Raw genomic sequence first — 20,951 nt, forward strand, 5'->3', positions numbered from 1 at the left:
GGGTGAGGTCTCCAGCCCACCAGGCCCTGGCCCCGGCTACCATGCAGGTGGTAGACCAGGAAACTGAAGCAAAATCCAGAAGGCTTCGCGTAAGAAAAAAAAAAAAAAAGGAAAAGAAAACAAAAACAAATCAAAACAAAACAAAACAAAACCCAAACCTGTGGTTATATCACTGAGACTCATCAGTCTTGACTTCATGTTCTCTGTCCTTTCAATACACATACAAGAATGTGGAATTCTAGGATTCTGGTGATAGTCTCACTACTTTCATTGCAATTTGGTTGTTGAGCATGTTTAAATTTCAGTGAAGGAAAACACTTAATGCAGTGATTTTTTTTTTTTTTTTGTCAAGCAAAAGGAGTCTACCCTAGGTGTCATCCTAAAGAGACATGAAAGCTGGATCCCTGGTGTTGTCCATGCAGTTTCAACCCACACAGCTGCCAACTCTCCAGGTCTTCCTTCATCACAACCCTATTAGGTGAATCTTAGAAGTGCTGTTCCTCCTCCAAGTGGGAAACTTGAGTCACCTTGAACTTGCTTCCTCCTTTATCATACATATAAAAGAAGTCACAAATCCTGTTGATTCTTCCATCTAAAATTAAAAAAAAATTCCCTGTTCTTATGTTAGTCCCAGTGGGTCTCTCAGTCATCCAGCATCATCAGCACACCTGTGACATTGTCCTGGGCGACTTCTTCATGCCATGTCAGCCTTGCCCCATGCCATTCTCCACGGAACAGGTAGACGCTCAGCTTGAAGTCCTCCATGTGAAAACCAAGGGGACTCTGACTGGCCTCCTGTCTCCTTCCTGCCTCTCTTGCCCTCAAGATCTCTCCTCCAGCCACTCCAACCTCTTTCACTTCTTTCAAACCAAGATCTGTGTTCCTTGACCTCCATCTCAGAATCAGCGAACATGCGGACACCTCTAACCTAGAATCCCCTCTTCCAGTTTTCTCACTCCACTTGCATGAATCCTTCGCATCTCAGCTTGTATGTCACACTTTGGGATGTACAGGAAACACTACAAATATCTGCTAACTCCCCTGCTCACATTCCAGGTGGGACTCTCCTCAACACCTACCCTTCCTACTGAAGTGACTCCAACTCTCCCCCAACTGCCCCTGAGCTCCTTTCAGTACAGAGCTGCCCTGTGGACTCCAGTTGCGGGGAGGGGAACTTGCTGGAGCTCATTTTCCAACATTAATATGATCGTCAGACCCTATAATTAGATCGACAATTAATCTTTTGGTTAATATATTGATTAGTCACAATAAATTTCATCTACTGAAAATAATCTTTGGTTGGAATTGGTTGAGGTTTTTATCTCTGTTGTCTCAAGAGGTAAACATCGTGGTGTCTTGAAATACACAGCACAAACTTGGAAAATTCATTTTCTTGATAACTGCACCAGAGTTTAGAAATTTTTGCTAAAAACAGGTTGTAAGTTACCATGTCAGAGCTGTGTTTTCGTCTCTTTTGGGTGCCACTAAATCACAGCACAGTATCATCAAAATATATTGAATTTTACACAGCTTACTTTACAGGCAAAAATTGTGAACATAACTCCTTTCCAATAGATACAAAATCTAATAGTAAACTACCCAAAAGGATGGATAATTTATATGGCTTCTTTGAACCAAAAAGGCAATAAAAGTCTGACTTATGAGAACTACACTACATTGAGAAATTAAAAGAAATGAAACCCTGGAAACCAACAAAACAGCACTAAATATAGTCAGGAAAATAGGAAACACAACAGCTTGGTACCTCCACAATTAAATAAATATTTCTATATGTGGGGAATAAATACTTCAGTGAAAGTTCTTAATTAGAAAGTATAATATGATTTGTAAAATAAATGTGTGTTGACAGTGCATCCCAAGATACACAAGCAAGCTAATAAGTCTTGTCCAGATATGGAGAAATATTTTGGTCATCTAAAAGTATTTGGAGTGTTGCCTAGTACTCCAGTGGAGCAGGGCCCAGAGCAACTTCTTATCTATATCCAATTGATCAAACTCAAGTTTTTAAGGCATTTGTTAGACATAGGTTTCATTGTTTAGTTATTTCTGCCTCTCTGAAGCTCAGAATTTATTTCATTTTCACTTCTGAGGATATAGATATAAAGCATGTTGACATTATGTTGGATAGTTTTCTCTATTTGTGTATAATTAATCTGGTCATTCCCAAATTGGTATGCCTCATTCCAAATAGCCTATTCTATGTGGAAAAACATTACTTCTGTTTGTTTCGTTTCTGTGTCTTTTATAAAGTTGATTAAGAACAAGTGAATTAATAGCTACGTGGCAAGAATACATATGATGACAAAATTGCAAAATCATTATTTTGCCCCTTTTTAAATCTGTAATAATAATAGAGATAATATTACAAGCCATATACTATATCCTTGTAAAAGTTTTAAGAAACCAATAATAAGTATTTCTACATTTGCTACCTAATGGTATGATACAAACAAACATTTATCAAGATAAAAATAAGGTCCACATGCACATCAACTGTCTTTCATATGTACTTTTCATAAATATCATAACTGTCGGGCCCCACAGGAACCACGGAGGGAGGGTGAGGCTCCTAAAATAAAGAATGACATTTTAAGTGCACAGCCATTACAAACTCATTTGATATTCATTTTAATTGCAATGGCTATAATGAATACACTTTGTATTCAAACAGATGTCACAAGTACTTCTACAGAAGTTCCAATATAATTCAGTCTTAGTTAAGAATGACTAAATGGATATTTAAAATCGGATGGTACCATGAAGGAAGAAAAAGTCAATTTCAGCAAACATTAGCTCCTTAAAACAACAAATTAAAGATTTTTATGAAACTGACTTCCTTCCTATTTTGATCTGTACCCAGAACTGTATCCTAGAGGACTGGCGGGGTCAACCTCTCTCTTTCCTTGGGTCAGCGGTTCTAATACAGAGCTACCCAGAAGGGAGAAATTGGAAGTATGGAAAATGAGTGCAGGTGGAAAGAAAAAGTGAACCAATGCTCTTCCCTGGATTCCAATTAATTTGAACTTTTCCCTCATACTGAGAATTTGAAGAGAAAAAGGAAGGAGTCAGTGGATCCTGTGGCTGCATGCAGCTGGGCTTGGATCAGCATGCAGGGCTTGAGACAGAAAGCCCCGGCTGCCCTTAGGAACAGGTGTGCAGGACAGAGAGAGTCTTTGGATGCCAGGGATGAGTCTGAAGGGTAGGCTGGAAATCCCTTGACAATATTTAAAGACTGTTCTATCAAGCGAATTAAAAATAGTATCAATACCAATGTTCAACTGAAGTAGGTAATTATGCCATTTACTTCTTCAGTCTTCCCCCACAGGAAGCAGCGATACCTTCAACTCCAACATGACAGAACTTCAAGCCATAACTAAAGGCTTTGTTTTCCAGTCATGGCGCACAAAGTTACCCACGGATGTGTGCTAAAAGGCACCCTTCCAGGGCCCCAACCCAGTCCCCCTGAAATCAGCACGTGAACAAGAAAACTGAGCATTCTGTTGCACATTCCTGATGAAAAGCAGTTGCCGGAAGGTTGGACAAGATAGTAAGAAACTAGATATTATTAATTTTATTCAAGTCAGCTAGCATTTATTAAAAAACACATCCTATGAATGAAAGATTTTAGGTTAGAAAATGTAACCAGCAGAATGCTTTAAAACAAGTTTACCCTGTTTTCCCTGAAGCTCTGTATGCCCTGCATTTCACAGATGCGTGAGGCTTCTTGGTGGTGGTTGAAAGCGAGAGGCAAGGGCCATCGGGGTATCAGCAGGGAAGAGAGGGAGCTGACCCAGGAGAGCAGGAGCCCTGCAGGTCAGCACCTTTCCACCTCCAGCTGGGCTTCCCCCTCCAGCTGGGCTCCCCCCTCCAGCTGGGCTCCCCCCTCCAGATGGGCTCTCCTAGGGCCTAAACTGGAAGCTGAACTTACTTGGATGCCATATTGTGCTTTTTAACCACTAGAGAAACATGCAACACTCAAGTTGACTTTGGAGTTTAATAGAAGTAGGAAGAAAATGAGGAACGTAAAGCTGAGGGCACCAAGTTCTCTTCTGGTCAGCAATTCGCCCCACCCCTGCTCCCATCCCAGGACAGAGAATAGTCCACTGGATCTGCAAACAGAGCCTCAGTGAGGAGACCCACCGAGCAGCGTGAAGACAAGCTGACACCGTTTATTACAGGCCCCTGGTTTTCCAAAGACCTTGGCTGAGTCTTTCCCACATTAGAAACAGGATTCAATAAAAATGCTGTAGGAAGTAAAGGTATTTCCTAAATACCTTTACTTAAAGAAAAGGGGACCCTGAAAGACACGGTCCCTGAATTTCCTGTTTTGTTTCCAAAAACCTATCCAACTTAAAGGAATAGAGCAATCCTGGACTGGAAAACCCAGGTGCATATTACCTTGAAGGACACTGCTTTCTCTCATGCCCAGTGGCGCCGAGGACAAGTAGTGCTGTCTGTGAAAAGCCACCTTCTTACCGTCTGCCAAGACCACTAGTCCTTGGGATGCTGCTCATACAAGCAAACGAAGCAGGCGAATGCTCACGGTGTCACTGCTTCTGCAGCCTGACCCAACAGCCCCCTCTGAGTGAGGAGGGGTGTGAATTTGAGGGAACTGTGGGAGGGAGGGTCGGTGCAGCTGGCCGTCACTGGACAAAACACCACAAGAGAGAAGACACGCTGCGTGGCAAAGCACCATCAGGGATGGAGGTGCCCTCATTAGCCTGGCCTCACTGTTCTCCTCTCGGAGCAGCCTCGGATCTCCTGGAAGCTTCCCCCAGTGAGTCCCATGACTTCCAGGCTCTCTGAGCACTCTGACCTGTGAGCAACCCACCTCCCTGCCCTGGCACCATTGGGATGTGGCTGAGACAGGTCCACAGAAACAGTGACTGAGCTGTGGGGACTTTTCCCCCTCGTCCATCACAGCAGTTTTCAGAGAGTGGTCTGTGGGCAAGTCATCATGTTCGTCTGCTCTGGCTGCCCTACAAAATATCATGCACTGGGCGACTTAAATGGCAAGAATTTATTTTCTCGGAGTTCCAGAGGAGAGGAGAGTACGATCATGATGCCGGTGGGTTCAGTTTCTGGTGAGGGCTCCCATCCTGGCTTATAGGAGGCCTCCTTCTTGTTGTGTCCTTACAGGGCAAAGAAGGAGAACAGAGAGAGCATTCTCTCTATTCTTCTTTTAAGGCCACCAATCCCATTGGATTAGAACCCCACCATTAGGACCCCAATTAACCTGACTACTTCCTAGGAGCCCTGTCTCCCAAGACAGTCCTTCTGGGGGTCTGGGCGTCCACATATGACTCCTGGGCGAGACCAGGGAGTCCAGGGCACCCATCACTAATGCAAACTCTCAAGCCCCATCTCAGCTCCACCGAATCCAAACCTTAGGGAAGGGGCCCAGCACTTTGTGCTTCACTGATCTCTGCAGGTTGTTCTCGTGCCCGTGAAGGTCTGAGACGCCCGGCCTCCAGGATCAAGACTCACCCCTCAGCACACACTTCCCTCCACACCTACGCCCACTCCCACTGTGGCCTTGTTTCCTGTTGCACTTTCCTCCTGGACTCTCTTGGGCTAAACTTCTCAGCAGGACCTGAAGGCTCACTCATATCACTCAGGCTGCCTTCCAGAAGTTTGCTCACGCTCTGCCGCCAACCCATGATTGCCTTCTGCCTCTTTAAGGATGCCTTTCCTCAACAGCCCAGCCACACCCATCTCTTCTCCAAACAAGGGCACATTTTCTGAATCAATGATTTTCATATTTTAGAGGTTTTCTTAGGGTCCACAGGATATGCCGTCTTAATTACAACACCAGACTTTTCACGTGGGAAGCATTCAGTATCCTAATGTGACACCCACCATTTTGGTTCCAACTCTTTTTCTGTAAGCTACCCCCAACAACATTGGCTCCAAACTCAGCACCACTTGGGGGCATCACATTGCCCACTGACCTCTAGCATCGCACAATGCCATTTCCAAAGTTCCATAATATTTTTCAAGAATCAATACACCATTTGCTACTTTTGTCCTTAAATGCCTCAGACCCTATAAATGCTTCATATATTACCCCATTGAGTTCTCACAGTTCCCCGGTAATAGGCATTATGTTCTGTGCTTGACAGAAAAAGACACTGGAAACAGGCTTAATATCAAGAGATCTATTGTACACATGACGACTCTAAGTAATAGCAATCTGTTGAGCTCTTGAAAAATGCTAATAGAATAGAATTTAGGTGTTCTCGCCACAAAAAAAAGATAAGCAACAATACGCTAATTAGCTTGATTAATCCATTCCACACTGTATACATATTTCAAAACATGCACATGCTAAATATAGACAACTTTTGCCTATAAATCAAGTAATTTTTTTTTTTTTTTAGAAAAGAGTTCAGTTAACTAAAGTCACATACATGGAAAATGGGAAGGTTGCAGATTATAAAGACACACTTCTTTAACTCAAAACACATGGCTTTTTTTCCACTCTGCTATGTTCTAAGCCAAAGGATAAGTTTTCTGTTCGCATCTTGGGTTTAGTGCCAAGACCTCCAAAGCACATGACCCCTTCTTGCAGGTAGGCTGTCTCCATTACATCCCTTGGGACCTTTTATTTTTTTTTTCCAACAACCCAAAACAGTCTTATGCAGGCACGGTGTTTGCATGTACACACACACTACTGCACGGCTCAAGGTAGGCTATCAAGAAAAAAATCGAGTCTCGACTCTTTGAGACAAACAGACACTCTTAAATGACTGGAGACTACAAAGGGCTATAAACCTGATGCTGTTCTATATGTGGTTCCCTTGCAGGCGGCCCTGGGGATGCTTTCAACTCTACACTAAAGACACCTGAAGAACTCAAAGGTAATAACTTGAAAGTTCAAAAGGAGCTCTGACAAACTTTTTGCCCAAAGCAACAGCTGATAGATAATTAAGCACTAGACGCAGCCTCACATACATACAGACACAGAAAATTCCCCAAATCTACAAACCTAAAGACATGAAATTTCTTTAAAAATCCTACATTCTTGGCTTCCGTTTTCAGAAAACAATCCGAGCGATTATATTTTACTTATTTACAGCCACCTGCACGTGGCAAGCTGGACCCTAAGATACTAAACTCCACCTGTTGGACTGTCGAGGCCACTCCAGACACCAGCCGAGATGGTAATTAAAGCGACCCTCGGTTCGGCCTACCTGGGGTGTTCAACAGCCTGGACATCTTGCAGAAGTAGGAGACGTACTGTTCACAGTACTCGGCGCTGCTGGTGATGGCGCTGATCTGGTCCATGGAGGCGCTGTAGATGAGCTGCGTCACCGAGTACTTTTCTGGGTTGTAGCCTACCACCGTCGTCTGCATCTGCAAGTCGTGAGACACGATGGTCCACACTTTGTCCTCTGTGGGCAGAAAAATGACCACATCAGTAAAACATTAGTAGGGAAAGGCTTCTGCAAGTGTCGGAAAATAACTAAGTTACACCGCCCTCCAGAGACACTGGGTCTCCCTACGTACTGTTCGCTCTAATCAGAATATGCGTCTTCATCTTATCAACAGATGTTCTTTTCACACTGACTTTCAGGCAAAATTAGACACTGCATTGATCTGTCACCAAAAGGCTCTGCACATGTGGAATCAAGCAAGTGAGCAATGATCTCAGCATCATGGACCCTGAACATTTCAGAGTGAGAAAAGCAGCAGCAGATACAAGGTGAAGTTAAATAAAAAAACTCTCCATACATTTGGGTTTTAATCAGGAGGATGGCTGCGAACCTAAGAAAATATCATATTTTAAAAATGTAGACATATGTCCTAAATGCATCCTGGAAAAGCTCTGGAACAAGCACCAAACTGTCATCGCTAAATACCAATTTACAGCTGGAGAAGACTAGGATCTCTGGAGAAATGGCCCAGTCCAGGGCTGAAAAAGGGGGACAGGTCATGCCACCATATCTGAAGCAAGCTGCCAGGCTGCTCCCAGAAGCCCAGAACCAAGGACGGACAATTCTGACATCAATAAGAATTTCCTACAATGGATTAAAAGACATCAAACATGTTTAAGACCAGGAATTAATTAAAATGTAAGAAAAAAGTTTAACATTGTAAGGTGCCAGTTAACCAATCATTTTGACTATTGATCCATATAGGCAAAGAATGAAGCAATTGGCCTCTGGCTCCTAATGAACTGTAAGTATTCTCTTTATGGAAATATTTCAGTTCACAAAAGAATACTAAATAATACAATGGGAATATCATCATTTTGTAACTTCTAAGTTTGTAGGATCTAAGTCATGATTGCTAATGGCTGGTCTGTGCCTCTCGAGGGCCACCTACAGCACATAGTGCAACAAGGACCTTGCAAGGATGTAGCTGAGCTTCTGCAGATTCCCAGAAACATGGAGGATGGGAGCCTGACTGGAGAAGGGCTCTGTGAACTCTATAGATCAACCCAGTTTCCTTGAAGGGGGAAGGCGTGAGGAAGAGGTGAGCGTGAGAGTGCGCTGTGGATCAGTCCCTTCCTGAATTCTCCCCGTCAAGGTGTCTCCATTTCAGCAAATGGCGGCTCCATTCTGCCAGTTTCCCAGGAAGAAACCCTAGAAGCACCACTGACTCTCGCTACATCAGCAGGCTGCTTGCAAACCCTGTCTGCTCTTCCTTCAGTCTATACATGGGTCCTATGTTTGAAGAACCCTAGCAAGTGCCAGAAACCACAGAGAACCACCCTACATGTACTGTGTCTTATCCTATTATACATACCTACCAAGATCTTTGTTTTATAAATCAGGCATGGTGATATATTAGCAATAATAGCTAATAATGAAATAGAACAAGTACGACAACCAACATACTGTCATCCCACAACCTGCTTTCCTTCACCTCTCTTCCCTCCTCACTTCCCTCCCCTCATAGCCTCCCACCCCCACTCCCTCCACAGTGACCTCCTTCATCTTCCAACATGTCCGGTGCTCCCTCCTTGGATATATGCTCTTACATAATCGCCAGCGCCACTCTTCTTGTGCTTTGAAGCCATTATTAAGTACAATAAGAGTTACTTGAACACAAGCACTGTGATATCACAGCAGCTACTGATAGCTAATGGGTGAGTAGCATATAGAGAGTGGATACAGTGGACAAAGCACTAAGTCACATCTCAGGAGGGATGGAGCAGGGCGGAACAAGATTTTATCATACTACTCAGAATAGCAAGCACTTTAAAAATCATGAATTGATCATTTTGGGATTCTTTTCATTTAATATTTTTGGGCCACAGTTGAGCATGGATAACTGAAAATGTGTGAAGTGAAACTATAGATAAGGAGGGACACAGTATTCAGAATCTGAGTCCAGAGATTTAGAATCTGTCCTCAGCCTCACCACCACTGCTCTGGATAAAGCCTTTGCCTCTCCCTTCATTACTTCTGTGACCTGTCACCAGTCACCTGCTTCCTGCCCCTGCATCCCCAAAACCCTCCTCCCATCCTCTCCTCCTCCCTTCTCCGCCCACTCATCCAAGCTTCTCTGGCAGCCCCAGTGACCTGGGCCCTTCCTCCAGGATGTGGGGAGCTCCTCCTTCAGTCCCCTGGGCCTGGACACCTCAGAGCCATCCTTCTCTGGTCTTTTCCCCTGCTGTTTCTCACCTCCATGACTGCCGGCTCCCTATCCGGCCACATGCTCCTCCCTAGCACTCACCTCCACCTGACAGCGCATATTTTAATCAACCCCTTTCCACTCCCCCTACATTCAAAGGTGGGGCGGGGGCATGGCTCAGAGCAGGCCTGCAAGAAAGTATGAGTTAAAGAGAACAAATTAGCAAAAAGTGAATAGAACCAAGTTGCTGGGAACTATTCAAAGTCCTGCTGGCCCCAGTTGTGGTTCTGCCAGGAGGGTCCTGAGAGATGGAGAGCCCTGCCCTTCTCCAAGGCCTGCTCCCCCTCTGCCTGACCACACGCCTCTGAGCCACAGTCTCACTTATTTGCTGGAATCAGCTAAAACAAGCTCAGTGATGGCGCCTGCAGGAAGGTACCTCTGCGCGGCACTTACTTTTGCCTGGGTAGAAGGCCTTCTTTGGGTCCACCAACAGCCAAAGAGCTGCTCCCCACACTAGTTCTTTTCTCACCATTTGTGACTCCAATAACTGAATCTCTTTAGCCCCAGGTCTGCAGATTTACCTTCACCAAATTAGAGCTGTATCAATTAGGTTAGGCTATACGCAGCCTGTGGCACAGAACTCTCCAGTGTCTGGCACTACTTCTCTTTCTTTTTTTAACCAAATCCCCACGGAGAGCCTTGTTCTCTAGCAGCAGCCCAGAATCTCTTTCCTTAACTCACGATGGACTTCGTTTTCAACCTGACTTCTTTCGAGAGTCATAAAAAAACTTTCTAATATACACAAACTAGTATTCCCGAAGGCAAGTGAGTTTGTCAGCTTTCTGTACTGTAACACATACCTGAGATCATCAACTTATAAAATGAAAAGGTTTGTTTTGGCTCCCAGTTCTAGAGATTTATGTCCATGATTAGTTGGCCCCATTGCTTTGGGCCTATGGCGGCACATCATGGTAGAAGCACTTGGTCATGCAAAGCCACTCACTTCATGGCTGGCACATGAAAGGAAGAAAGAAGAGCCTGGGGTCCCATAGTACTCTTCAAAGGCAGAGACCAGAAGACCTCACTGTTAGGCTCTACCTTTTGAAGTTTCCTCCCTCTGACTAGTGCCACGGGTCAGGGAACAGGTTCCAACACATGGGCCTGTGGGGGACATTTAAGATCCAGACTACAGCAGAAAACATTGACTTCAAAAACACAAAGCAAAAGGTCATCTGGTTAAGATCTGTTTCCTATACAGCATCAATAACTGTAGGGACAGCAACGGGTGCAGCAACGGGTTTCTAACACTGTGGTCTTATGACCGCTGGGCCTCAAACTCTCATCTCTCCCTCCTACCACACTCATTTCAAGATCCCGTCCAGGGCACTGTTTTCTTCATGTCTGTTGTAGCTCTTTCACCCACCCAACAGCAACATCGAGTACCTACTGTGTGCAGACACACGTCGGGCTAACAGGGAAACCGTGGTAAAATTGCATTCATAAAGGTTTGTAGCTTAAGTTCAGGCATTTTAGTTAGAAAAACACCCAGATAATAACTGTGCACATGCACACATACATGGTTTCAAACCATCTCTCTATCTCTATATGTACACATGTATTTACACACACACACACACACACACACACACACACACACACACACATATACATTAAAGTGAAATGACAAGGAGAAAAACGAAATCAAGGAAGGGAAGGATAAGCCGTGTGTGTGGTGTTTGCATTTTAAATACAAGAGGAAACACTAAAAGGCCCCGCTGAGAAGGTGAAATTTGAATAAATAACGTAGTTATCTTGCAGGCCACATGAACATCTGGGGAAATATTCCAGAAAGAGGGAAGGCAAATGCAAATGCTCTAATCCTGTAACATTTATGTTTCTGGATGGATCCAGGTTACCAGGGGGCCAGGGAGGGAGACAAGAGTGCAGGAGTCAAGGTCAGAGCTGCAATGGGGTGGTGGGGCCCGGAAGCAGAGCTGTCCCTGTCACAGTGAGGGATGTGGCTTCTGCTCAAGGGCAAGGGATGCTGTTGGCGTGGGGCAGGGGTAGACAGCCTGCTCTGACTTATTTACAGACACACTATTCTTTGCTTCAATAAAGTTATATTTCAGAGAGGTTTGGGAAAAGATGATAGACACACATGGGTATTTCATCAAGAGATTTGCATGGTATGTATTTCACAGAGACATTTAGAATTTCTTAGTTTAAGACAATTTCCATGGCAATTGTGAGCTCATATCAATGCATAGGCTGTAGTTGATGGCATAAACAATCAGTGTCCATGCACTTGGCAAACGATGTGGTCACGCTCCCCTCTACTTCTGGCAGCGTTTCCTGTGGAGCCGTTAACCATGAGTGAAAGGCGTCTATTAGTGGATATTAACAAACTTTCAGGAATTCATCATCCAGAAGAGAAAAGGCGGTTACACTGTAGATTTTCCTTTGCTCGTATCATAAGTGGATTCATTCATTCCCTTATTCAAGGTGGACACTTATTACGTATATCATAATCTATGTGCAGAATGTAAATAAAAACCACTGCCCATGGCAAGTTCCAAACTTTTACATTTCATTTTTATGAAGAAGCCCCTGATAAAATGGTGCTTCCTCTGCAAATACTGTCTTTGGATCCCTGTGTTATGGAAATGCCCTTTGTGATTATTAAGAACTTAGTGTTTCTTCTTTCATCTTGAAATCATACATTTTATAGTCATCATATTGTGCTTTGTGGGGAACACAGCAGGTTTAATGAAACATTCCAAACACTAGGGCACGGGAAACGTGCCATGGATACATTCCACGTCCTTGGCCACAGTGGGTCCTAAAGGTTAAATACCTCGGTAATGACGACATTAGGATGCTTTCTCTGTTGCCAGTGACCCCGCATCCTCATCCTGTTTATAAATCTCAAGTGGTTTACTTCATGAGAACGTAATTTCTTACCTGGCGGGAGTTGTGACCAGGGATAGCTCAAGGCAGGAAATGACCAGGGAACAAAGAATAATTCCCGCCAGAAAAGCACCTCTCCCTTGATTATGTGCACGCTTGTGCTCTGCCTCCTTCTGCCATTCCACATAAAATCGGAATTCACATGAATAGATAGTAGATAAAGTATACTTTAACAGAAGCCCAACCTGAGCTGAGTTTAATTGGACATATTTCATGTGTTCTATACTCCTGAATAGATAGCTAAAAGTTATTTTCACTTTTCAAATCACAGCATCTTGCTAATTGAACCTAATTCTTTACTCTGAATGCTTCCACTATCTTCATTAATATTTTCTTTGAAAAGATCTTTAGAAAGAGGGGATATTTATATCAACTACCTAAATTTAAAATGATATATAGAATTTCTTAGACTGATTGTGTGCATCATATAACATATACTCCAAATTCCTTAGCTAATGTTTTAGCCAGCTTTCTGTTACTATAACAAAATTACTGAGTGAACAAACTTATAAAGATAAAAGGTTTAGCCTGGGCGCAGGGTTTTGGAAGGTTTAGTCCATGACCAATTGGCCTCATGGCTTTGGATCTGAAGTGAGGATGCATATCATGTCACGGAGTGTGTGGTGAAGGGAACTGCTCACCTCACAGCTAGGATAAAAGAGAGAAAGAAAGAGGAGATTAGCATCCCACAATCTACTTCAAGGATACCCCCCAAGAGCATGGTCCCTAACTTTCTCCTAGTAGGCCCTATGTCTTAAAGGTTGTATCACCTCCAAAAGCAGCATTCTGGAGCACAAGTCTTTAACACAAGGATCTTTGGGGACATTCCAGATCCAAGCCATAACAACTCTGTATTCCTTATTATAGTTACACTACAGGCATGACTTTGATTCTCTTACTGTTAGAGCAAACCAACAGGAAGTAAGCCATAACATAAGCTTTGCTTACGATTTTCAATATTGCCCGTAAGCCTTGGCTGGCTGGATAAAGCTAGCAAATTCAATTTTCAATATCTTTACATTTCTTCTCTATTTTACAAACTGTATCCCACTAACTCTTTCTATTTCCTTTGGGCATAAAAGTCTTAATGGCCATTATCCTGATTCAGCCAAACTATATTTGAACATTAACTATGAGAAAGAAAAGAGCAAGGATCTCCGGTTAAACCCTACAGCATCATTCTAAGTTGCTTTCTTCGGACTTAGAGTCTTGCAGTCTTGTTGGAATATATAACATAAACAAGGGAACAAGAATGTCACTGAGAACAAGCCAGGTTCCTAGGTGGAAACTTTTGAATATTAAATAACAACAGAACAATGTCATCTTTGATAGCATCCACTTGACTCTTCTATTATACCAGAAAAAGCCAAGTCTCAGAAGAGGTAAGTGACTTGCCCCAACGAACACTCAGATTCAGTGACAAAATGTAGATGTATTTTCCCTAATTCTGGATTTTATTACAGCCAATGACATTATGATTGGGGACATAACAAACTTTTTCTTGTCTTTCCCATAATGCTGCATTATTTGTTTTCCTTTTGGGGGTCAAGGGAGAAAGGTGAACATATAGAAACCCTTTTAGCCTTCTCACGGTACTGCTATCAATGACAACAGTGTCAACCTCTTACAAAAAGGACAATGACACCTATTGGTAATATAATGCCACCATGAATGCGTTCACACATCCTTTATCGGGTTCCTGGACTGTTCCAGCTCTCTGGCGGGCTTTGGGGACACCAAGATGAATAAGATTTGAGGTTCTATTCTCAGTGACCCCATGGTCCCATGGAGGTGAGAGGACGTAGAGCTCAGGATTACAAATACCAACAAATTACTAAAATGTGGTGTGGGAAATACCAAGGTCCATATGGAGAGTCCCTCTAACCCAGTTCTAGAAAGCCATGAGCGGCCTGGTGGATCAGATAAGGGAATAGGGCGGAGCCCTGGAGGGAGAGAAGAGGGCAAGAGGCACTGGTCAAGTCTGTCAAGCACCATTCACGCCAAACACCTCGGAGACAAGGGGAATGTGGTAAATGGAAATCAGGGGTCTGGATGGGCTGGAAACGGAAGGATCTGGAACAGTGAAGGATATAAGATCGTCAACTCAATGCGACTGTGCCTGGATTGAAAGGCTTAGTGCACGGCCATAGGTGTGAGTGTTAAAAACCAACGAAAATAAAAGATGAATTTCATGTTTAAAAATAATTTCTTTTAACACAAGAACATCTTTAATATCATTTATTTATTATCATTTATTGGAAAGATATATTTAACTGCTCATCGTATGCCTGCCATTTGTCTAAGTGTTAAAGCTGCAGCGTTAAGCAAGATAAGACGCTCTTCATCCTACACAGTCTGCAATCTAATAGCTAAACGTGGGAGGCGAGGCACACAGGTGAGCCAACACGTAACTCAGGGTTCACTTGTATCCTCCTCGACTTAAGCTTGGTAAAGGAAACAGAGTGAAGAGAGAAAGATGATTTCAAGTAGATGGGTGAGAAGAGCCCTCTTGGAGAAGGTGATATCTGAGCAAATTCTAGAATGACTTGAAGATCAAAGGGAAGAATGCCCAGGCTGTACTAGGAGCAAAGGCAAAGCTCCAGGCAGGAAGAACCCGGCAGGTTGATTTGGCAGGAGTGAAATGAAGAGAGCAAAGAGCAGGAAATGATGGAGACAGAGAGGCAGGGCCCAGACGCAGCAGCAACTCCCCAGCCATGGGTGGACTCTGAACTTGGCCTTAGCTGTTAAGGGAGCCAAGGTCCCTTGGATTAAAACATTGGAAGCAAAATCTGTTTGTAGGGGAACTTGATGATCACTGGGACTTTGAAGGGCAGCAGCGGAGCGGGTGAGAAACAGAGTCAGGAGTAGGACTTCACGACAGATCCAGCAAGACATGGGACATTTGAGATGAGACTCGTCAGGAAAAAAAGTAAGATTATTGTGAGAATTCTAAGTATTTCTCTGGAAGGATGATGCCATTTACTAATATGGGAAAGATTGTGGATGGATAGAAAAAAACAAAAAGTAGACCAAGACTAGGTCACTGATAAGTGGAAATGAAATCAGAGAAATCCACTCGATAAATTTCAAGAGACAGGAAATAGACATGAGGTAGATTATGTTTTTTACTTCTTTTTAGACTGGAGATTGAACCCAGGGGCTCTTTACCACTAAGCTATATGCCTATTCCTTTTATTTTATTTATTTATTATTTTTTAGACAGGGTCTTGCTAAGTTATTGGCCTCAAACTCACAATCCTCCTGCCTCAGCCTTCAGAGTTGCTGGGATTACAGCCATGCACTACCATGCCTGGACTGTGTTTTAATTTTTAAGATGATAATTATTGTAGTTTTTTTATATTTTGATTAACCAGTAAAAATATGTTTTAAATATAAGTGCATTAATTATAGCTTTACAAGAGAACAGCACTATGGTTTGTCGAACTTATATTCCTCTGCTGTGGGTATGTTGTGTTAAAATCACAAAAGACAAATACATTATATCTTACTAAACTCTTACTTTTAGAAACTTGGATTATAAAAGTTTGGTTTATGTTAGAAATACAAAAATAGTTTAATGATAAAAAAAAAAACTAATGCAATCTATTAATACAATGGCACACTTGGGAATGAAAAACATTGAATAAAGCCTGGTGTGGTGGCGCACGCCTGTGATCCCAGCAGCTCAGGAAGCTGAGATAGGAGGATCCTGAGTTCAAAGCCAGCCTCCACAATGGTTAGGCACTAAACAACTCAGTGGGACCCTGTCTCTAAATAAAACACAAAATAGGGCTGGGGATGTGGCTCAGTGGTCAAGTGCCCATGAGTTCAATCCTTGGTACCCCCCAAAATAATTGAATAAAATAAAAAGTTCAAACAGTTAGTCTTGAAATAAAATTTTTTGCTTTCATCAGAAAAAGGACATGCTTATAACCACCAGTTTCAATCAATGTTTACTGGGGCTTAGCCATGACAATAAAATAAATAAATAAATAAAAGCCGTAATAGTGCTAATAATTTTAGCAATTGAATTAAATAGAGTTGATAAATTTTCAAGACTACTAGAAAAACTGATAAAAATTGTTCAACACAATATAGAAATATCAATCATAATTCTATAACCAATAAAGAGGAAATACATTTTAAGGTATAATTCATGATACCATAAAATGGAATCATCTAAAATATATGCAAGATCTTCATGGAGTGAAATTTGAAACTTTGTCAAATATTATTAAACAAGAAGAAGTAATCTAGATTCATGGTTTGAAAGATTCCAGAAAGATATATGTGTATTTAAATTAGCCTATAAATTAAATGTATTTCTAGTCAAAATCCACATTAATTAGTTCATACATCAATGAAACTGAGCAAGTGATCCAAAAATTGGTGTGAAAGACCAAGATCCAAGAGTAGCTAAAACCTTCTTTAAGAAAAAGGTTGGCCTATGAAAAATTGTGACCAAGTAAGCTGGTCACAGGCATAAACAATTAGAATGAGGAAACGAATTTTCAAACAGTTAGAGCCAAACTTTATTTTAATTAGAGTTGGTATTAACTATAAGAAATTTCTAATTGTTTATATTGAAAGAGTAGAATTTAATCCCTCTCTCTAGCCTTACACAAAAATCTATTCCAAGTCAATTAAAAGCATGGTGGAAAAACAGAAGAAGAAATAAAATAATATTTCCGTTTTTTAAACAAGGCATAAAATAAGCAGATGGTTGTGGGAAAATGGATACACATGCGTTTGGTAAAATCAAGGCCTCTTCTTTATCAAGATCTCCTAAGCCATGTGAAAGGATCAGCCACAGAGGAGATATCTGTAAGAGACAGATCTAACAAAGATGGACACCCAGCCACATTAAGGACTTCTACAGGAAGGAACAGAAGGCGAGAGAACCTCCTAGAAAGACGGGCTCTTACGGAGGAAGTCCTTGCCCCCACCTACATGGAGGAGTGTGGATCCTGTTTTCTTCTGGCAGGCACACCGTTTCAGGTGCCATTCCTGGGTCTGTGGTCCGCTTTGAGTTGACTTCCGTGCAGGTTAAGACAGAGGGATCTAGTTTCACCCTTCTACACATGGATAGCCAGTTTCCCCGCACCATTGTGCAATATGTTGTCTCTTCTCCAAAGGAGAAGAGCTGCTGCCTGGGTCAGCAGGGATCGCATGACTGTAACTGTAGTTTGTCTCTGCATCTTCTAGTTCATTCTCTTAGTCTGCCTATTTTTTATGCCAGTACCATGCATTTTTTTTTTTTTTTGTTACTCTGGCTAAAACTCGGGAAATAAAACCAGGTATTCATAAGTGTGATGGCATTATATTTAAAAAGCTTCTTCACAGCAAAGGAAATAATTAAAATAGGAAGACAGAACCTACAGAATGGGAGAAAATCTTGGCAGCTCCTCTTCTGACAGAGGATTAATATACAGAGTGTATATATAAAGAACTTAAAAAAGTTTGACCCCTCCACAAAGAAGAACTATAATTAATAAATGGGCAAATAAACAAAATAGACATTTTTCCAAAGAAGAAATTCAAACGGCCAACACATATATTTTAAAAATGTCCAATATCCTTATCAATGAGGAAAATACAAATGGAAACTACACTGTTTCATTTCAGTCCCATTAGAATGACAGACATTAAGAATACAAATAACAGTAAATGCTGTGCAGGTGTGGGGGAAATGAACACTTGTATACTAGTGGTGAGATTATAATTTAGTGCAATCACTATAGAAATCAGTATGGAGGTTCCTCAAAGGATGAGTATTATGGTTTGGATGTGATGTGTCCCCCATAAGCTCATGTTTGAGACATGCAAGGAGAAATGATTGCGTTGTAAGAGTCATAACCCAATCAGTGATTTAATCCTCCTATTGGACTGAAGTGGTAGAGTGAGGCTGGAGGAGGTGGGAATTGGGATGAGGCTTTGTGTATATATTTGTAACTTTCCTGTTCAATCTCTCTCTTTGCCTACTGGTCACCATGATGTGAGCTGCTTTGCTCTGCCACCCTCTCCCGCCATGAGGTTCAGTCTTATCTGGAGCCTGAGGGGTGGAGCTGGACTTCTATGGACTAAGACCTATGAAACCGTGAGACCTCCAATGAACTCTTCTTCCTCTATGATTGTGCTGGATGGGTCCTTTAGTCACAGCAGCAAAAAAGCTGACTAAATTAACTAGGGATGTAAGCACCACGTGACCTAGCTCTATCACTCCTGATATTTTTCCAGAAGAATCAAAGTCATCTTACTCTAGCAATCCATGGCTACCCATGTTTACAGCAGCACAATTCACAACAGCCAAACCATGGAACCTGCCCAGGTGTCTATCAACAGATGAATGGATAAAGAAAACGTGGTACACATACACAATGGGGTTTTAATCAGTCATAAAAAACAAAATCATGTCATGTGCAGGAAAATGGATGCAACTGGAGATTAGCCAGACGCAGAAAGTCAGGACCATTTTTTTTTTTCTCTCATATGTGAAAGCTGGAGAGGAAAAAAGGAAAGCAAAGGGACTTCATGGAATACAAGAGTGACCAGCAGACGAGAGGAAGGGAACAGGGGAAGGAGGAGGGGAGGGCTGCTGGTGAAACAGAGCAAACCCACCAAGTGAGCTGTGCATGTGCAAATACATCAGAATGAATCCCGTTACTAGGCAAAACTCACTGCACCAATTAAAAAAGAAAGAAAGAGAGGCAAGGGATATAGATGAACCGGTAATTTACAAATGGCTAAACAAAATGCTCATGGAGGTGAATGGCCCATGTAACTAGGAAAATACCAACTTAAACTAGAGTGAGATTTTCATGTCATGTCCGCCTGACGAGTCAACAAACATCTGGCAATATCCAGAATGCTTGCCGGTGTAGACACCCAGACCTTTCATACCATGATCCTGACAACCACTTTGGAAATAACTTATAAAAATGAGCACACACTATAAAAAACAATTATTTCTAGTTATAAAGCTAGAGAAATTCTTTAATATTTACATAAGAAAATGTATTTTGACGACTGCTTGCTATAGCCCATAAAACAACCTAAATGGCCAACCCAAAAGAGTAGAACATAAATTGAACTATGGTCATACAATTGAATATTATGAAATATTTGAATCAAGTCAACTACAAGCATATTTATCAATATGGGTTAACTTTAAAATCAGAAGATTGAGTGGAAAATACAAGTGAGGGAAGCCCTTCCAATAGGATGTCACTGTTGTGAAGTGTAAGGGTACCAAATATCAGTAAGGTCTTTTAGGGACTGAAAAAGGAGAATAGGGTCAGAGACAAGGTTCAATTTTATCTTTGTTGTTAAGCTTCTTAATTTGAGTATTGGACACAGACCAGAAATAGTTCAAATCAAAACAAACAAATGCACCTAATTTAAGGTACACTTTACATAGTAAACATCTAGATTCATGAAAGTAATTAGGAAATATTGATCATTTTAAAGATATATATATTCTTTTCTGAATAATTTACAAAATAATCTCTTAGTTACCACTTCTAGTTTAAAAAAATCAATTCTACAAAATTGTTTATAAAACATTCAGGTAAAAGACTCAGCATAATTTTAGATTCTAATACAGTTTTTTTTTTATCTTTGTAATAGGATTTTAAAACATATTTGTAGGGGCTGGGGCCATAGCTCAGTGGTAGAGTGCTTGCCTCATGTGTGTGAGGCCCTGGGTTCGATTCTCAGCAACACATAAAAATAAATAAAATAAAATAAAGGCATTGTGCCCATCCTCAACTAAAAATATTTTTAAAAACTCATTAAAAATAAATCTATAGGCTATTGTTTATAGGTTTTCCCAATCATTCTGATCTTACAAACTAAATTATTACCCATTATTTTTCTAAAGTAAGCTGTTATTAGATTTTCAATAAACACATACACTTCATTTTTAAATAATCTAAATTATTAGTCTTTATTTCTCTCCCCGAATGCACACGGTATGAGCATCAAACACATTTCTATGAGCCTGAACTATAACATTGCCAGGGCCTCTCTCCAGAGCTGGCTGGGCTGGTTTGGGGCATTCCATAACCCAGCCACGCAGGCAGCTTGGGAGGCATATGCAGCTATAATCACGTGCAAGGAAACAGGTAGGGAAAGCAGATGGAGCTCTGCAGGAGACACTCAGGAAATGGGCTACAGCTGCAGGTGCTGTCCTGCAGGTGGGGGAAATGCTGAGCATTTCTAGGCTCGGGACCCCAGCCCAAAGATGGAGGACCAATCAAGAACTGTGAACAGGTAGAGATAACAGTCGCTCATGCTCACCCCCAGGAGAAACAACTTGGAATTTATATTCTTTTTTCTAGAAAGATATCACTATTCTCTTGCAAGAGGAGTATTTGTCAATG

At 41.8% G+C, this 20,951-nt stretch overlaps 1 protein-coding gene across 1 annotated transcript in view; it reads right to left on the reverse strand.

The window, feature by feature from the left end:
• Cntnap2 (contactin associated protein 2) overlaps positions 1-20,951 on the reverse strand; it is a 1,300,648-nt gene that overhangs the window by 619,466 nt on the left and 660,231 nt on the right. The window contains exon 13 of the mRNA XM_077795886.1: positions 7,215-7,415. Within this exon, the coding sequence (XP_077652012.1) occupies positions 7,215-7,415 (201 nt within the window). The remainder of the gene's footprint in view (positions 1-7,214; positions 7,416-20,951) is intronic.

Source organism: Urocitellus parryii, chromosome 3, assembly GCF_045843805.1.
Source record: "Urocitellus parryii isolate mUroPar1 chromosome 3, mUroPar1.hap1, whole genome shotgun sequence".
NCBI lineage: Eukaryota > Metazoa > Chordata > Mammalia > Rodentia > Sciuridae > Urocitellus > Urocitellus parryii.